The sequence below is a fragment of the Ranitomeya imitator genome, chromosome 5 (assembly GCF_032444005.1).
Source record: "Ranitomeya imitator isolate aRanImi1 chromosome 5, aRanImi1.pri, whole genome shotgun sequence".
Taxonomy (NCBI): Eukaryota; Metazoa; Chordata; class Amphibia; order Anura; family Dendrobatidae; genus Ranitomeya; species Ranitomeya imitator.
Window position 1 is genome coordinate 83,544,534 of NC_091286.1, and position 18,985 is coordinate 83,563,518.

The 18,985-nt window shown below is 45.5% G+C and overlaps 1 protein-coding gene across 2 annotated transcripts; it reads left to right on the top strand.

Moving 5' to 3' along the window:
* Positions 1 to 126: 126 nt before the first annotated feature.
* LOC138681409 (uncharacterized) lies at positions 127 to 17,908 on the top strand. Of its 2 annotated transcripts, none has more exons than XM_069768893.1 (8): positions 127 to 279; positions 7,221 to 7,584; positions 10,671 to 10,802; positions 13,505 to 13,663; positions 14,431 to 14,546; positions 15,017 to 15,122; positions 16,854 to 16,982; positions 17,723 to 17,908. In XM_069768893.1, exons 2-8 carry the CDS (start codon positions 7,336 to 7,338, stop codon positions 17,771 to 17,773), a joined length of 942 nt encoding a protein of 313 aa, XP_069624994.1. In that variant the 5' UTR covers positions 127 to 279; positions 7,221 to 7,335; the 3' UTR covers positions 17,774 to 17,908. The 2 variants fall into 2 exon arrangements, with proteins under 2 accessions (XP_069624994.1, XP_069624995.1); XM_069768894.1 differs by having other exon boundaries at positions 146 to 267.
* The last annotated feature ends 1,077 nt before the right edge of the window (positions 17,909 to 18,985 follow it).

The following is an 18,985-nucleotide window of genomic DNA, read 5'->3' on the forward strand; positions in this document are numbered from 1 at the left end:
GAAAGCTAGGATGCTCTGGCTGCCAAAGACCAACATTGACAACTCTTCCAGGGCGTGCTCGGGTACTATGGACAGAACGTGACGTGACGTGTGAGGGTTGGTTGCGCGGCGCTTGGTTGCCTTGCCGCAGTGCAGCGGGTCTCGTGCCGCGTCCTCTGGTGTCCTAGCAACCGGGACAGGGCGGAGGTTATCACGGCGAGATCCCGGGCACACCCAGGAGCCACCGGGGCCGGTGTATGTGGGGGACGTGTCGGGGCTCCGCGCTGGGTCGGTGCTTAGGTGACTTTTTCCCGTACGGTTACTTGTAGTTGTAGAAAGAAAACTCGTGTTTTAAAGGGACACCACACGTCGGTGTCTGCAGGCTATTGTTCTCTGCTATCAGCCAGTGCAGGCAGCTTCTTATGTTCTGCAGTGGATCCGCCACTGATTGCTCGGCCGGTCCGGATCCGGCAGTGACGCCCTCACCACAGATCACTGGCTGTGGGGCAGATAAGGGTCCGTGGGGTCACCGGCCTTCTGTCACCCAGGAACCTGCAGCCATACAGCGGGGATATGGGGATTTCATACACTGCGGATTTGACAAGTTTTCCCACCTCTAATGAATGGAGAGGTCTGTAATGGAGAGACAGAATCTAAATAAATCCAGAACATCACATTGTGTGATTACTACATAATTAATTAGCATTTTATTGCATGAAATAAGTATTTGATACAATACAGAAATTAATATTTGGTACAGAAGCCTTTGTTACAGAGGTCAGATGTTTCCTGTAGGTCTTGACCAGGTTTGCCCACATTGCAGCAGGGATTTGGCCCACTCCTCCATACAGATCTCTCAGGTTTCGGGGCTGTCACTGGGCAACATTGAGTTTCATCTCCCTCCAAAGATTTTGTATTGGTTCAGGTGTGGAGACAGACTAGGCCGCTCCAGGACCTTGAAATGCTTCTTACAGAGCCAATCCTTAGTTGCCCTGGCTGTGTTTTTCGGCTCATTGCCATGCTGAAACACCCAGCCATGACCGATCTTCAATGCTCTTAGTGAAGGAGGGAGGTTGTTGGTCAAAATCTCGTGATACATGACCCCATCCATCTTCCTCCCTTCAATACGGTGTGGTTGTCCTGTCCCATTTGCAGAAAAGAACCCCCAAAGAATGAAGTTTCCCCCACCATGCTTCACAGTTGGGATGGTGTTCTTCAGGTTGTACTCATCATTCTTCTTCCTCCAAGCATGGCCAGTGGAGTTGGTGCCAAAAAGTTCTATTTTGGTCTCATCTGACCACATGACTTCTCTTGGTCATCCAGATGGTCATTGGCGAACTTCATGCGGGCCTGGACGTGTGCTGGTGTGAGCAGGGGACCTTGCGTGCCCTGCAGGGTTACAATCCATGACAGCGTAGTGTGTTACTAACTGTAATGTTTGAGACTGTGGTCCCAGCTCTCTTCAGGTCACTGACCAGGTCCTCCCATGTACTTCTGGGCTGATTCCTGACTTCAGAGATCGTGTATGGAGCCCCAGTCCGAGGAAGACTGACAGTCATCTTATGATTCTTCTATTTTCTAATAATTGTGCCAACAGTTGTTGCCTTCTCACCAAGCTGCTTGCCTATTGTCTTGTAGCCCATCCCAGCATTGTACAGGTCTACAATTTTGCCCCTGGTGTCCTTAGACAGCTCTTTTGTCTTGGCCATGGTGGAGAGGTTGGAGTGTGATTTAGTATGTGGCAGGTGTCATTTATACAGGTAAGGAGTTCAAACAGGTGCAATTAATACAGGTAATGAGTGCAGAGGAGGACGGCTTCTTAAAGCAAAACTATCAGGTCTGTGAGCCAGAATTCCTGCTGGTTGGTAGGTGATCAAATACTTACCGTATTCCATGCAATAAAATGCAAAGTAATTATGCAAAAATTATCCAATGTGATTTTATTTTTAGATTCTGTCTCACAGTTGAAGTGTACCAACGATAAAAATTACAGACCTCTCCATTCTTTGTAGGTGGGAAAACTACGGTACTTATTTTAATTTAACCCCTTCCTGACCTATGACGCATTCGCTGCGTCATGAAAGTTGGTGCCAATCTGTCCTGTGACGCAGCATATGAGTCATGGTTGGATCGCGTTCCTGTGGGTCGGGTGACCGGGGTCACTGAAAGGTCACCCGAACCGTAGGTACGTGAGGATCTCTAGTTGACCCCGGGGGGGGGGGGGGGGTGGCTTTGCTCCCCCCATGGCCAGGATTACTCCCTTGACCTTTGTTTCACCCCCCAGCTCTGATTGGAGCTAGCATCCATGTGACCTCTATCCCTCCAATCAGATGTGGAGGGGCGGAGCCTGACCGCCACCTGTCCACCATCCGGTACTCCCCTCTGCTGCACCCCGCTCCCCCTGTCATCCAATCCTCCCCCCGCCCAGGTAATCACACCCCTGTCCCAGTGATCTCCCCCCTGCCCCAGTGATCACCCCTTCCCGCCCCAGTTTTGCCATTAGGGTTAAGCCGGTGTCACACTAGAGAGAAATACGGACGAGGGAGATTCGCAAAAAATAACGCATTGCACATGGAACAATAATTCCCTATGGGGCAGCTCCCATTAGCCGTATATTTCTCTACCGTATTTTACAGGCTGAGAAAATCGCAGCATGCTGCATTTGTCAGCGAATTGCGCACAAAGTCCATCAATGAAAGTCTATGGGGGTGATTACACACGGACCAGCAGTGTGACTTGTGAGAAATACGCAGCGATGTTAGAGAGAAAAGCCGGCAATTCAGTGCGGTGTACAGTAAAATCACACTGACAGAATAGAATAGATAGAATAAATGTGTACACATAGAATAGGTATAGATATATATACAGTATATGTCATTGACACACACATATATATATATATATATATATATAATTTCATACATAGCTAGATAGCATAAAAGCTGGTACAGTAATTCAATTGCCGGCTTTTCCTATCTCCTTCTCAAACCCGACAGGATATGAGGCATGGTTACATACAGTAAACCATTTCATATCCGTTATATTTTTACATATTCCTCACTAATAATGTTAGTAGTGTGTGTGTGCAAAATTTGGGAGCTCTAGGTGTAAAAATAAAGGGTTAAATCACGGAAATAACTGGCGTGGGCTCCCGCGCAATTTTCTCCGCCAGAGTGGGAAAGCCAGTGACTTAGGGCAGATATTAATAGCCTAGAGAAGGACCATGGTTATTGCTCCCCCCCCCTCCCCCTGCTAAAAACATCTGCCCCCAGCCACCCCAGAAAAGGCACATCTGGAAGATGCGCCTATTCTGGCACTTGGCCACTCTCTTCCCTCTCCCGAGTAGTGGTGGGATATGGGGTAATAAGGGGTTAATGTCACCTTGCTATTGTAAGGTGACATTAAGCCTGGTTAATAATGGAGAGGTGTCAATAAGACACCTATCCATTATTAATCCAATAGTAGTAAAGGAAACACACACATTATGAATAAAGTATTTTAATGAAATAGACACATGGGGTTTCAATATCTTTATTGTATGCTCAATCCAACTGACGACCCTCATCTTCTGAAAAAAAACAGGAAAATAAAAAAGCAACAATATCCCATACCTACAAATAAAATACCAGTAGTATAATGCCGTACACCCATATACAAGGCCACTCGCTATACTATAAACAATCACGGAGAAAATCGAGTCTACATAGCCAATAAAATTAAATCAAAATTTATTTATACAGAGAAAATATAACGCCAATACATAACAAATTGACCAAACAAATACAATGATACAATACATGGTCTTTTCAAATCAATAGGTGATTAAACCCACAGGTGTGAAAAACTGAGGCCGAAGAAAGGTCAGGACATATACATATGTGGGGTGCAGCTGCTAAGTATGTATAAAATGTCACCGTGGACTGCAGCGTATCATATCCATATAACTGACTGTGCTCAAACTGACCACCATAACAAGTGGTACAACGATCACCACTGCTGCCCCCAACATCAATGTGAAATCATATTTAATTAAAACAATAGTTACCCATAATGGTGATTCGTCCTGCCTTAACCTCGGCCACATGCCCCGACGCGCGTTTCGCGTTCAAAATGCCGCCGTACAGTCATGTCCCACGATGTAAATCCATCTGAAGGGGTTAAATAAATTTACAACCAGGAGCCTGCTAATGCAGCTGCCCCTGGCTGTAAAAACTGGGGAATGAATGGAATGCAGTTTCGTTGACTTGCGGTGCTGCGCCCCCTGGTGGCATAAACTCATATGAACTCTAGTGTGAGAAAATGTTCAGAAAAATTCCCACTTTAAATTTCATATGCTCTATGGCGGGGCCAATCATTTAAATACACCTTCCCATCTGATTGTTTTCCCTCCATCTCCACCTTTCCCTGGCTGTATGAAGCCAGAGCTGTCAATCAAAGAAGAGGGGGAGTTTGATGTAGGGGCAACAAGCAGGTGGGAAGGTGTATATGAATGATTGGCCCCGCCGTTAAGCACTTAGCGGTGGGATGTGGTTTGAACAGTCATTTTGTGCTGACAAACCCTTAACAGGTTAACTGTCATGGCAGAGCTCTGCTGTTGTTAGAGGCAGGTACTGGCAGTAACACAGCCATTATCTACCGCAGGGGTGTCAAACTGCATTCCCCGAGGGCTGCAAACAGGTCATGTTTTCAGGATTTCCTTGTACTGCACAGGTGATAATTTAATCACCTACACAAATAATGAGTTGGTGATTAAATTATCACCTGTGCAGTACAAGGAAATCCTGAAAACATGACCTGTTTGCAGCCCTCGAGGAATGCAGTTTGACACCCCTGATCTACCGGGTATGTGGCGACGTCACCCTGTGAGCCCGCTCCATACACCCGCTGCCGACTTGTGTCTCACATGTACAGCAGATGTCGATAAAGGGTTAACATGTTCGAGTCTTAGGGCTAAGTTCCATGGTGGGTTTTTGGTACGTTTTGTATGTTGCAGCATTTCTGCCCTTATTAGCTTCATTAGCTTACTTGCATGCTTTCGGGTGCGGATTTCTACGTGTTTTTGGCGCTGCAATTTTTGTCTTTTTTTGACATGTCATGTTTAAATAAAGCTGCTTTTGTTTTCGATACGTCCTGGTACTTGACTTTTGACAAAACTTTATTGATACAGTCATGTGCGGATTATAGGCGTTTTTAATTGCAGATTTTCCGCATCCGATGCAATTCTATAGGGAAACTCCAGAAATAAAACTCGATGACCCCCCCCCCCCCCCCACAGTATGGGATTTTTTAAAGTCCTATCCACTTTGCTCAAACTGGAAATACTCAGCTTCAAAAATGGTCATCGTGAGAACATAACCTAAGGCAATGCGCACATGGAGTTTTTTTTTAGGTGATCGATAATAATGAGTTTTTAGTCGAAAAAGCTACAGGAAACGCTGATTGGGGAGTTTTTGGAGGATTTTTTTGCTTCCTGAAGCTTTTTGAAGTTTTTTTTTTTAAGTGTTTTTCCTGACGAATTATTTTTGCAGCCTTTTAATTGGACAGTACCTAGTTAGGCCCAGAATCTATCCGGAAACGTATTAATAAAGTGACGTAAATGTTCTTTTTCCCACCAGACGATTTTCAGAATCTGAAGTGGGAGAAGAAACCAAAATACTGAAAAGACTGAACCGCAGAGTCGTGTACAAAAAACATGAGTAATAAATTACTTTCAAGGTGTTTATACATCAACAGTTAATACATTTTTGAAGACTAAATACAATTTCTTGTTAAAGGAAACCCCTGATATGGGGTTAATCTGCAGTTTAATAGCATTTTGACACCGTGAGAGCCCCACTGCCAGGAGGAAATGAACGTTATCCCCGCCGGCAGGCTCCCTCTTTCAGCCATAGGGGTGGTGCTGCCATGGTTTCAGTCTGAGTATAGAGAGCAGTAGCTGTAACTGCGCCCCCTGGCACTGACTGACAGCTTGCCGACCATTAGGGCCGGCTGTCAGTCAGTGCTGGAACATGGTTACAGCCACCGCTTTCTATACTCAGAGCGGTGATTGAAGCCGCGCCGATGCTACCCCTCTAACTGAAAGAGCGAGCCTGCCGGAGGGGATAAAGTTAATTTCCTCCTGGCAGCGGGGCTCTCAGTGCCGACGCCGCACGGTATCTGAACACGGATAACCTGCAGATTAACCCCATACCTGCAGGTCAATAGCGTTATTTTACATGAAATATTTCCCTTAATGGGTGAAACGAATCACTAAAAATCTGATGCAATACGAATGGTCTGTACGGGATTCTTTTTTTTGCACCCATAGATTTAATCCTCGTAAAGAAACTGTCATGAAGAGTCCTATTGAATAACATTGGTCAGTGTACTGTACGTATAACATGTCTGTGTGAACTTTTTTTTTTAAAGTATGAGAAAAAGAACGGACGTCTGAAGGAGTCCTCATGTCTGTTACATAAGAGAATATGTCAGTCTGATTTTTGCACTGTTTTATTTTAGCTCCTGAATTACCAATGTTTTTCACACAGGTCCCTGAAGGTTTGGATTTCTTTTTCCCTTAATAATAAAGCCCTTCATTTAAAAACTGCATTTTGTGATGACTTGTCTTATCTTTGTCTAATATTTAAATTTGTTCGTTGATCTGAAACATTTAAGGGTATGTGCACACGTTGCGGATTCTGCTGCGGATGTTTCCGCAGCGGATTTGGAAAATCCGCAGTGCAAAATCACTGCGGTTTTCACTGCGGATTTTCTAGCGGTTTCCTCTGCGGATTCCACTGCGGGTTTTCAACTGCACTTTCCTATTGGTGCTGGTCTAAAACCGCTGCGGAATCCGCACAAAGAATTGACATGCTGCGGAAAATAATCCGCTGTATTTCCGCGCGGATTTTTCCGCAGCATGTGCACAACGGTTTATGTTCCCCATAGGTTTACATTGTACTGTAAACTTAGGGAAAACTGCTGCGGATCCGCAGCGTCAAATCCGCTGCGGATCCGCAGCAAAATCCGCAACGTGTGAACATGGCCTTAGTGTGACAAACCTGGAAAAGGATAGGAAATCAGGAAGGGGCAAACACCTTTACACAACTGTATAGACATTGTGGAAGGCGGCAGCACCCCAAGATGTAGTCACATTGCTGATCATTTTGAAGATTCCCTTTAAACCCACTGAGTAATAAAATGCTATATGTTCAGTGTGTTAGGGGTGGATGTGTCGCTAACTTTATTTTGTTTTTTCTTAGTGAGAAAGTTATTGCCCTGAAGCAATGAGCAATCATCTCTAGTAGACAACCTAGAATAAATTACCGCCTGTTACTGAAAGCCCGGCGGCATTAACAGGATCGCTGCTGTGCAGAAATGACAGCGAGGCAGAGGAAGGACTCCAGAGCGACTGGAAAACTGCTCTCAGAACCAAACATAAGTCAATCATTTTATAGCAACAGAGCCGGCAAATCAGAAAGTCTCCCCAGCGTTGCAGGCATTGGGATGGGAATTCAAGATGTCAGATCAATGAGTATTGTGCCAGTCACAAAGACAACCAAAAACGTCCCCATCACTGTCAGAGCGGAGAAACCTGGGGAGAGTGTTGTCAGCAAGGCGGTCCAGGTAAGAGCCACCCCCGACTCCTTATACAGCCATGCTGGGCTGAGTACAGGGATATAACATACAGTGGGCAAAATAAGTATTTCATACACTGCCGATTTTGCAAGTTTTCCCACTTACAAAGAATGGAGAGGGTATGTAATTTTTTATCATAGGTACACTTCAACTATGAGAGACAGAATCTAAAAATAAAAACAGAAAATCACATTGTATGACGTTTAAATAATTAAATTGCATTTTATTGCATGAAATAAGTATTTGATCACCTGCCAACCAGCAAGAATTCCAGCTCTCACAGACCTGTTAGTTTTTCTTTAGGAAGCCCTCCTATTCTACACTCATTACTTGTATTAATTGCACCTCTTTGAGCTCAATAGCTGTATAAAAGACACCTGTCCACACAATCAATCACACTCCAACCTCTCCACCATGGCCAAGACCAAAGAGCTGCCTAAAGACACCAGGGACAAAATTCTAGACCTGCAAAAGGCTGGGATGGGCTACACGACAATAGGCAAACAGCTTGGTGAGAAGGCAACAACTGGGGCTACATGGAAGATTTTGCCTCGTGGGGTAAGGATAATTCTGAGAAAGGTGAGGAATAAGCCCAGAGCTACATGGGAGGACCTGGTCAATGACCTGAAGAGACCTGGGACCACAGTCTAAAACATTACTGTTAGTAACACACTATGCCGTCATGGATTAAAGTCCTGCAGGGAACACAAGGTCCCCCTGCTCATGCAAGCACATGTCCAGGCCTGTTTGAAGGTTGCCAGCGACCATCTGGATGATCCAGAGGAGGAATGGGAGAAGGTCACGTGTTCAGGTGAGGCCAAAATAGAACTTTTTGGTATCAACTCCACTCGCCATGTTTGAAGAAGGATGAGTACAACCCCAAGAACACCGTCCCAGCCATGAAGCATGGTGGGGGAAACCTCATACTTTGGGGGTTCTTTTCTTCAAAGGGGACAGGATGACTGCACTGTATAGAAGGGAGGATAATTGGGCAATGTATCACGAGATTTTGGCCAACAATCTCCTTCCCTAATTGAAGATGGGTCGCGGCTGGGTCTGCCAGCATGACAATGACCCAAAACACACAACCAGGACAACTAAGGAGTGGCTCTCTAAGGCCAGTCTCACGTCCAGATAATTCCGGTACCGGAATTATCCGTGTCCGTGTGCTTACGTTGAACATCAGTGTGGCACACGTGCGGTAGCCGTGTGCCGACTGAGGACCACACGGACCGTGCAGGAGACAGCGCTAGAGTTAAGCGCTGTCCCCTGCATGCGGTGCTGAAGGAATGAATAATCTTTTTTTTTTTATTTTTGTTTTTAAAATAAAGTTGCCGGTAATCTGCCCACTCCCACCCCCTGTGCGACCCCTGCTGGCATTAAAATACTTACCCAGCTCCCTTGGCGCTTACATCCTTTTAGCGTCGCTGCTTGTCCTGTATGAGCGGTCACGTGGTGCCGCTTATTACAGTAATGAATATGCGGCTCCACCCACAAAAAAAATAAAATGATTCATTCCTTCTTTCCAGCGAACGCTGCTGGGAAGGGATGAATGGGGCTTCAGCACCACACGCGGGGGGGACAGCGCTTACAGTAGCGCTGTCTCCTGCACGGCACACGGACAACATCCGTGTGCGGTACGTGTTTTACACGGACCCATTGACTTTAATGGATCCGTGCGCTCCCACGAACACTGACATGTCTCCGTGTTTTCCAAACGGACACACGGTCCGTGAGTCAGTGTCTCCGGTACGTGAGGAAACTCACCTCACGTACCGGAGCCACTGACGTGTGAAACCGGCCTAAGAAGCATTTCAAGGTCCTGGAGTGGCCTAGCCTGTCTCCAAACCTGAACACAATAGAAAATCTTTGGAGGGAGCTGAAACTCAATGTTGCCCAACGACAGCCCCGAAACCTGAGAGATCTGGAGAAGATGTGTATGGAGGAGTGGGCCAAAATCCCTGCTGCAGTATGTGCAAGCTTGGTCAAGAACTACAAGAAAAGTCTGACGTCTGTAGCGCAGAAAGGAGTAGATGAGGTGAAGAAGTGATGCTATATTCATTGTAGTTCATGTGAGAAGGGGAACACTTGACTGTGTCAGCGTCTGACATATACTACGATGCAGAGAGCTGAATGCGCTGTCTCTTCCTGTCTGGACCTCAGAACCATGAGAAGGGTAAATATATCTTCCTTATATGTGAGAGCCCTTTAAATGGAGCCAGCACATACCAGATACATTATACTGTCAATATGCAGTAAATGTCTCAGAGGGTAAAGTTTTGGTAATATTGTGGGGCGTGGGGTTACTTGAATCTGATAATGTGGCTCTCTGACCCAAAAAGGTTGTTCAACCCCAATTTACATGAATAATTTGCTAGTTATATAGATTTCATATGTCCCTTGGTTCAGTTCCTCCTGCTCTATAAAACCCTTCCTTCAGATTGTACACGCCACGCAATGTGGTGGGTTCCCTTTCATCTGTAATAGGGGCTCACTTTTAATGACAGTGAACGGATCCCCATGTTACATTACAGATGAACAGTAGACTTTTACTGCTTTCACATTAGTGGCGCCACAATTCTGAGGGGTCGATACACCAGAATCGGGGTCTGAGGTTGCACCAAAGTGACTGTCAGCTTGTACTTGGATCTCAGTGGGTCTCTGACTTGCCTCTCTCGCCATCGCCTTCCTTGGCTTTCCACCTTACAGTCTGATCACTTAGTAAGGAGCGTCTCTGCTCCTCTGTGGCCTCCTACGGGTTAAAGGGGCTAAGAATGAGGAGTTTGGGAAGACTGGTGATTGTGGGACCACCAATGGCTCTCCCGGGACACACACATGGGTAGATCTGTAAATCCTTCGGAGATGGGACCCACCTTGCTTGACGTGGTGAAAGTGCAATAACTCGGAAATGCCGTGGAGTAGAACAAAGGTATTTGCAGAACGGGAGGCCATTACAGATTTGTGGGACCGTGGTTTGGTAACGTCAACCATCTGACAGGTTTTTATAGCCAGTATATACCACTATGGAAATATTGGATTATTCTGGAGACCAAGAACTTATTTTTTTTCCCTAGGTGTCATCAAACGAGGAAAATTTGTTTCTTTCAAAACTCGAAGCTTTAGAAAAGGAAATTCTCTCCCTGAAATCATCTCTGAAAGACAAAGAAGAATTGGTTACTGGGTTAAATGAAACCATCAAGACCAAGGTATTGTGACATTACAAATCCGACACTGTTGTTTTTTGATGGCGTCGTCATTTATGGAGTTACCAGTTTGTGAGTTGTGTATAGATTCTAGGATGGACAGGCCAAGATTTGTTTTCCAGGGTTAGTCATTAATATTTATCACCTTCCAATGAGATAGGTGATAAATCTTCGATGGTGGGGGGGGTTCAACCTCCTGGACTCCCACCAGTTGCTAGTACAGGAGGCAGAAGTCCTGATGAACTGCACTGGGTTGGGCTCTGTTCACGTGTGTGTTATTAGTTTGTCCCTTATAGAACAGATAAATGCAATTCGCCTTCTGTGCAGTCCTGTTATAATCAGAAGCAGAGGGGACCCATTGATTTATTTGGGGTCCGTCTGGTTTCCATTTGTTGTTTATTTTTTGAACTAGGGAAGAAAATGCAGAAGGTTTTTTTTGCACTTTTCTGCAGAAAACCAGACAAACCCAATATAAATCAGTGGACAGTGGCTGACACAGGATGGCGATTCCCTGTATCTGTTCTAAAAGGAACAAACGGGAAACAAACTTGGACACGTGAGCAGAACTATCCAGATACAGACTGCTGCAGATCATAGCGCTGCTTTCATGAAGACGGTTTTCTATATGCCCAATGGCCTCTTTATTACAGACCCCCTTCTAGTAGAGCGCTGCGCCTCCTTTGGCCTTTAGTGTGGATTCTTCTGACCAGACAATGTTTTTCACTGCTCGAGTGTCCAGTTTTGTGCATTTGCCCACTGGAGACACACTTCTAGTTTTCTTAGACTCTGACATTTGAACTGATTGATTGCTATTGTAGCCAACCTGCGCTAATGGATGATGAGTTGTGCATTTGGATACGTTACTTGGATACCGTGGTTGATATTGGCTGTAATTTGAAGGCACCACATATTCGACAGAATGATTCTTAAAGGGAAATTGTCACCAGCTCATTGCCATCTAATCTAAGAGCAGCATAATGTGGAGACAGAGACCCTGAGTCCAGTGATGTGTCATTTATTTGGCTGCTTGCTGTAGGTCTGATAATATCCTGCTAATAAAGCAGTGAATTTATCATTAGAGGACTAGTAAACCTGCTGCCTTGTAGTCCTCTATATTAATGAGCTCTGTATAACCCTGCCCCCACCATTGTTCTTTGCCTATGTACAATGCACACAGAAAGCTCCAGAAAGCGCGTGCATGCATTTAAATGCGCTTTGGCATGTGCTTGCATTTTTTTATGCGCATGTGGGGGCAGTGAAATCATTTTCTGGACATGCGCAGTCTAAAGTACGCATGCGCATGATTGCGCATGCCCCTGCGTACACAATGTTAAAGATATGTGCGCGTGACGTATGCGGATCGTACGCTGCGCACAGAAACGCTAATGTGAACCCGGCCTAAGTGATGAATCGCTGGAATAAAACAAAATACTAAAATTCTTAGTTTCCAATGTCTGGAATCAACCTTTATGTGCTACTTAATGTAAGAATATTAATGGCTGTTTTGGAGGAGTTGGAGGAAGATGATGAATAATTCCCTGACTTGATGATTCAGTATTATCGCCAGCCATTATTGATTCTTTTTTTATGAAATGCTCCCAAGTGCTGGACTAAATGTGGCTCGTACCATTATTTTTTTTATCGTAAATCAATAATGCCATTTGGATCTTACATTAACCATGCACGGCTTGTCTCATTCATCAGCCAGGAATCCTGCGCTGGGCACTTTTTTTAGCAATAAGCCATTTGCTTCTAGCTCCATAAGTCAAGTGCCAGGTTTTATTAGTCATGTAAAGTTATTAAAGGAGATCTGTTGGAGGACTACAAATGGGAAACAGTTTTTGACCATCTTAAAGGGGTTTTCTAGGAGTAACATATTGATGGCCTATGTCATCAGTGTGAGACCGGTGGGTTCCCACATCAGCTGATACCTGCTCCAGCAGCGGACGGAGTAAGCATTGTACAGAATGGAGCGCTGTAGCTCCTCACATGGTTTAGTGGTTGCTGCCGAGTACTGCGGCTTATTTCCCAGCAGATATCAGCTGTTTGGCGGTATGAAGGACATCATGGTTAGGCCGGGGTCACACTAGTGATGAATATGGATGAGTGCTACGAGGATCCGCAGCAAAATCCGCATCGTGTGCACATAGCCTAAAGCTTAATTCACCACTTAGTTTACCACTGAGGCCACAGCAACCCATCAGTTGACTTTTTTGTTGTTTTTACTGGAAGACTGAAGCTGATTGACAGGTAAAACTGAGATGAGCGAGTCTGCCGAAACTAGAAGTTAGCAGCTTTGCTCAGATTCAGCCATTAAAAAAAAAAAATCAGGGTATTCTATTCTGTGGTCTCCCGACCCCAAAACACGGTAAATGGATGGGCAAAGAAGAGGTTAAAAACAATAACATTTCTACTTGCCCAAGTCACCTAGACCCTCACCACTGACGTCCAGAGCCACCTGGCACGCTCCTAGGCCTCGTCAAAAGTTCTCACATCAGAATATGATCGGCTGGAAGCAAAGTTTGTCCTATTTGAATTCCCAAAAATGTGGATTTGCTAAAATCCGCTAACTTTTTTGAAATTGTGAATGATTTTGATTCGCGCACAATGGATTCGTTCATCCTTAGTAACGACACTTTTAGGCCTGTAGTATCCAGATGTTGCCTACACGCTTTCTTGCATCTGATCCCATTTTCCCTTTGCAGACTGCACAGTTTACCAGGGACATAGAGCATGAAGTAAGTGACCATAAAACGACCAGGCAGACGCTGGGGGAAAGTCAGAGGATCGTGCGAGAGAAGGAGCAGCTGTTACAGGAAAGTATCCTGCATTATGATAAAGTCATCCGAGAACGGCAGGATCAGGTTTGTGCACGGACCCACGTCGTCCTTATTTGTGATATTAAAGTGCAACTATCATTAAAAAAAAAGAAACCCTTTTGACGTGTCAGAAGTCATGACTGGTGGTGGGGTTGGGTGATGAGACCCCCACCAAACATTATAGTTTTCCGACACTGAAGACGGGCTCAATACAAAGTCCATAGAGCTCATCTTGATTACCGGAGGGGAGCAGCGCTTGGCTGAGGACTTCGGCCCCTTTATATAAGTGATCAGTGGAGGTTTCAGCACCTGAACCCCACCGAACAAAACGTCTGACCAGTCTGTGTGACTCTTTTTAGACTTAAAATAATGTTCTAGTTTTAGAAATGTAGACCTTAAAGATTCCATTAACATAAAATAAAGCCAGATAACGCTCACCCCCATGCTCCAGCGCCCACTCTCCGCTGCTGCTCCGGTCAATGTACATCAGAGGTGTCAAACTGCATTCCTCGAGGGCTGCAAACAGGTCATGTTTTCAGGATTTCCTGGTGTTGCACAGGTGATAATTTAATCACCTGCACAGAATGATTCCATCACCTGTGCAATACTAAGGAAATCCTGAAAACATGACCTGTTTGCAGCCCTCGAGGAATGCAGTTTGACACCTCTGATGTACATGATACAACTGATGAGCTCAGCGATCGGGGAGGGTGAGCACTATCTGGCTTTATGTTATATTACTTGAATCATTTGGGGTCCTCTTTCCTAAAAGTGGAAAACCCCTTTAACCCACAATATTTTTCCCTATGAAGCATGAAGAGATGATGGCGAAATTCAAGGAGCAAAGTCAAAGAGATGTGAACGCCAGGGATGAAAGAATTAGTAAACTGAAGCAGCAAATCTCCGAGCTGTTCAAAGACAAGTCATGGTACAACGCAAAACATTTTATGTCTCAAATCTTCAGTAGTGTCTTACCCAGCAATGACGGAGCAAAGTATTTTGGGCGCTACACTTGGGGCATTTTGAGGGGCTTGGTTTACACCTTGTGATGATGCTCCATCTTTACCAACAATATCATTAAGAGCCGATCCGTAGTTGTGTACATTTCATAACACTCATATGATGTCCATACAAAATGAACAAAACAGTGTACAAGACAATCCTTGGTGTGAAATAATCATTGATTGTGGAGCAATGAAGGGAAGACAAAGTGCCTCAGCTTGGCCCATCCGTGTTCTCCATCTGTGGGTCCTGGAGCTCCGCTTATAGATCTTTCCAACCTGTGACATAACCACCATCCATGGACCTACCTCTGATATTCCAAAAAGGGATCGCGTCAGCCATTGTCTCTGGGATTGAGCCCTATTATGTGTATTCTGTTTGTATCTTCATATCTAGGGAACATCAGAAGCAGATAGAAGAGCTTCAGAAGGAACTGAAGAGATTGGCAGAGGAAGCTCAGGTGCTTCGAGGACAGCTGAAGAGACATAATGTTTCTACACATGTAAGGTCTCCACCTGGGACCACCATTGCTGGGGGGGGCATTTCAGTAATGTGGCTGAGTGCCTAAAGACTAGGTTCTCACACTTGGGTACGTGCGTACCACAGGGACACTAAGCACATAGGCAGCAGAGTGTGTGATCATAGCCCTGGGAATGCTTTGATGTTAGTTTGAGTAGGGGACACTTGACTTAAGGTACCTTCACATTGAGCGACTTTAGAACGATAACGATAGCGATCCGTGACGTTGCAGCATCCTGGATAGAGATATCGTTGTGTGTGACACGCAGCAGCGATCAGGATCCTGCTGTGACATCGCTGGTCGGAGCTAGAAGGCCAGAACTTTATTTCGTCGCTGGATCTCCCGCTGACATCGCTGAATCGGCGTGTGTGACGCCAATCCAGCGATGTCTTTACTTGTAACCAGGGTAAACATCGGGTTACTAAGCGCAGGGCTGCGCTTAGTAACCTGATGTTTACCCTGGTTACCATTGTAAATGTAAAAAAAAACAACACATACTCACATTCCGGTGTCTGTCGCGTCCCCCGGCGTCCGCTTCCCTGCACTCCTCCTGCATCCTGTGTCAGCGCCAGCCGGCCGTAAAGCAGAGCACAGCGGTGATGTCACCGCTCTGCTTTACAGCCGGCGCTTACACAGGATGCAGGAGGAGTGCAGGGAAGCGGACGCCGGGGATGTGACAGACACCGGAATGTGAGTATGTGTTTTTTTTTTTACATTTACAATGGTAACCAGGGTAAACATCAGGTTACTAAGCGCGGCCCTGCGCTTAGTAACCCGGTGTTTACCCTGGTTACCCGGGGACTTCGGCATCGTTGGTCGCTGGAGAGCTGTCTGTGTGACAGCTCTCCAGCGACCACACAGCGATCGGTATCGTTGTCTATATCGCTGCAGCGTCGCTTAATGTGACGGTAACTTTAGAAATTTAGGGAAGCTGATTTAATCAGACTACTTGAACTCCAGCAAGTAAGGAGTGAGGAGTTTCATGGAGCAGTAGGCCAAGTGTGCCACCCATGTCTGAAGATCACTCCCATGTAATAGAGCGCATAAATCTGGATAAATAAGAACCAGGATTATACAAATCTGCAATATTTCTAAATAGAAGAATTTACCTAAAGCGGATCCTTCACAAGTCAAGTTGGCGCAAATCAATTCACGGGACCCAGTCCGGAGCCCAGGTCATCAATCTGTGGCCATCAGACGGGAGTCAAGTGAACGCTTCCGACATCCGCAGCCCTTCTTTCGAGTAGCCAGCAACGATGATGTCACATCAGGCCGATTAATCAGAAGAGCTGCAGATACTACGATAAACAAAATGGTTCCAGGACTCCCATAAGACAAGTCACAGACAAGTGGCCAGACCGGCTCATGTGAATCGATTTGCACCAACTCTAGTCACAATGATTCTGAATAAAGAATGCATACGTTAGTAAAATGAGCTCTTGTATCTGGTGAGGCTGGTGTACTCACTATGAAAATCTGGGTCAGAATGACTGTATAATCTTTATATTAAAAATCAGTATTTTAGGAGTCCACTTAGAGCTGGGCCCACGAAATGCTCATTGTAATAGCAGGTGGGGACTTTAAAATATGACAGATATGGATTTTCCATGTAAGTACACCAGCCTTTTCAGGTCTGAGAGCAAAGTAATAATGTGTATACTTTATAAAACCTGGTGACAGATCTGCTGTAATATACATTTTCTATTCCTACAGGAATGTAAGAAGTGTCCGTCACTGATGTCGGCCCTGGAGGACGGCAGGTTACAGCTAAAATTAAAGAACAGGACCATAGAGGAACTGCAGTCAATATGCCAAAGATTTCAACAGCAACTTCAGGAACAAGTATGTCACTTGTAGTGCTTCCATTTAAGAAAAAATTGGAACCAGAGTTGTACAACCTCTTAAAAAAACACCCCTTTCATGAACCAGAGTATACAATTTTTAATTATTAAAGGGAAGTCCCCTGTTCCTAATTTTTTTGCTAGAGTGGAAAGCTGTTGGGGTTCGTGCAGACGAGGGTATTTTCGGTCCGAGTGGGATCCAACAAAACACCAGATCGCAGCGGGGCCAATGTTAGTCGATGAGACCGCGCACGTCCGTTTCTTTTCCTCAGATAGAGCCAATCCGGTTGAAAAAAAAAACCGCAGCATGCCCCAGTTTGAACTCCTATATGGATTGCAAGTCAATGAGTCTCTGGCAAACATCAGACGACACTTGGATGACAGCTGAGTGCAGTCCAGTTTCCACGGACTGACACAATGGAGAATTTTGTTTCTCAATCTTCTCATCTCAGAGAATCAGAGCACACTATGATCAGAGTATGATTTGCACAATTGACCCGGTTCTGTAGGATGAGAGAATATAAACTTCTCTGCACCTGTCCTGATTTCACTGTGCACGGTGTAATACATAATCCCGTCTGTGGTGGCGCTGCAGGTATACTTACTGACGAACCCCTGGGGGGCCCAGGGACACTTTATAAATAACCCGTTTACCAAGTAACGATTGTCCAAAGCAGACTTCTATGCTAAAAGCATAACCTGAAAATAATCATTTGCTTTTTTTTTTTCTTTGCTCTTAAGGAGAAATTACAAAGCGTGCTTGTGGACAAGACCAGCAGAAACCAAAAATAACCCAAAATGGACTTTATTACTGACGAATGCATCACTGCGGTTAGATTTCTATGATCAGATCAGGAGTTTTTATAATAATTTGTAGAATGATCCAAAATTTGCGATAAATCAAAACACAAAAAAGGCAAAACAGAATATGTGGACTATTACTCCAGGCCTATAGGTCTCCGTTCTCGCATGGGACACTTACCTTTTAAGGAGACTACAGCGGCCATGTAGTGTGGTGGTTGTTTCCACAGACCGGTCACATGGCAGCCTGTATGGATACAGCACATGCGTGGTTATACTGTAAGAATATATAGCCTGGCGGGGGCGCACAGGACCCTCCATCCATGTCTGCTGGGTCAATAAAGCCGTGTGGCTACGCTTGACACATAGGCGAAACGCAGGGCTCCATAGTGATGTGCAGAGTATGGCGGGATCAGGAGGTCAGTCTGGGGGGTGAAAGCAGCCGCAGGGGAATAATGGAGGATGGAAGAGTGGTGTATGAATGACTGGTGGATGTGTTGGTGCAGGGCGGGGGTGCACAACCTTTTTTTGGTCCAAGGGCCACATCGTCAGGTTGAATCAATTGCAAGGGCCACCATAAGGGTATGTTCACACGTTCAGGATTTCCATCCTTTTTTTTTCAGGACAGTTTTTTTAAAAAACTGCAGCTCTTGGCAGAAAACGCAGGTCCTTTTTTTGTCCTTTTTTGATGCGTTTTTTGATGCGTTTTTTGATGCGTTTTTTTATCCTTTTTTTACTGTGTGTTTCCTAGGAAGCTTTTTAGGGCTAAAATGGCTGAAAATACCCTAACCCTACCCCTAACCCTACCCCTACCCCTAACCCTAACCCTATTCTAACCTTAGTGAAAAAAAAAAAAATTCTTATTTTTTTTATTGTCCCTACCAATGGGGGTGACAAAGTGGGGGGGGTGTCATTTACTATTTTTTTATTTTGATCACTGAGATAGGTTATATCTCAGTGATCAAAATGCACTTTGGAGCGAATCTGCCGGCCGGCAGATTCGGCGGGCGCACTGCGCATGCGCCCGCCATTTTGCAAGATGGCGGCGCCCAGGGAGAAGACGGCCGGACGGACACCGGGTAAGTATAAGGGGGGGAGATTAGGGCACGGGGGGGGGGCATCGGAGCACTGGGGGGGGCATCGGAGCACTGGGGGGGGGGCGTCGGAGCACGGGGGGGCGGGATCGGAGCACGGGGGGGCAGC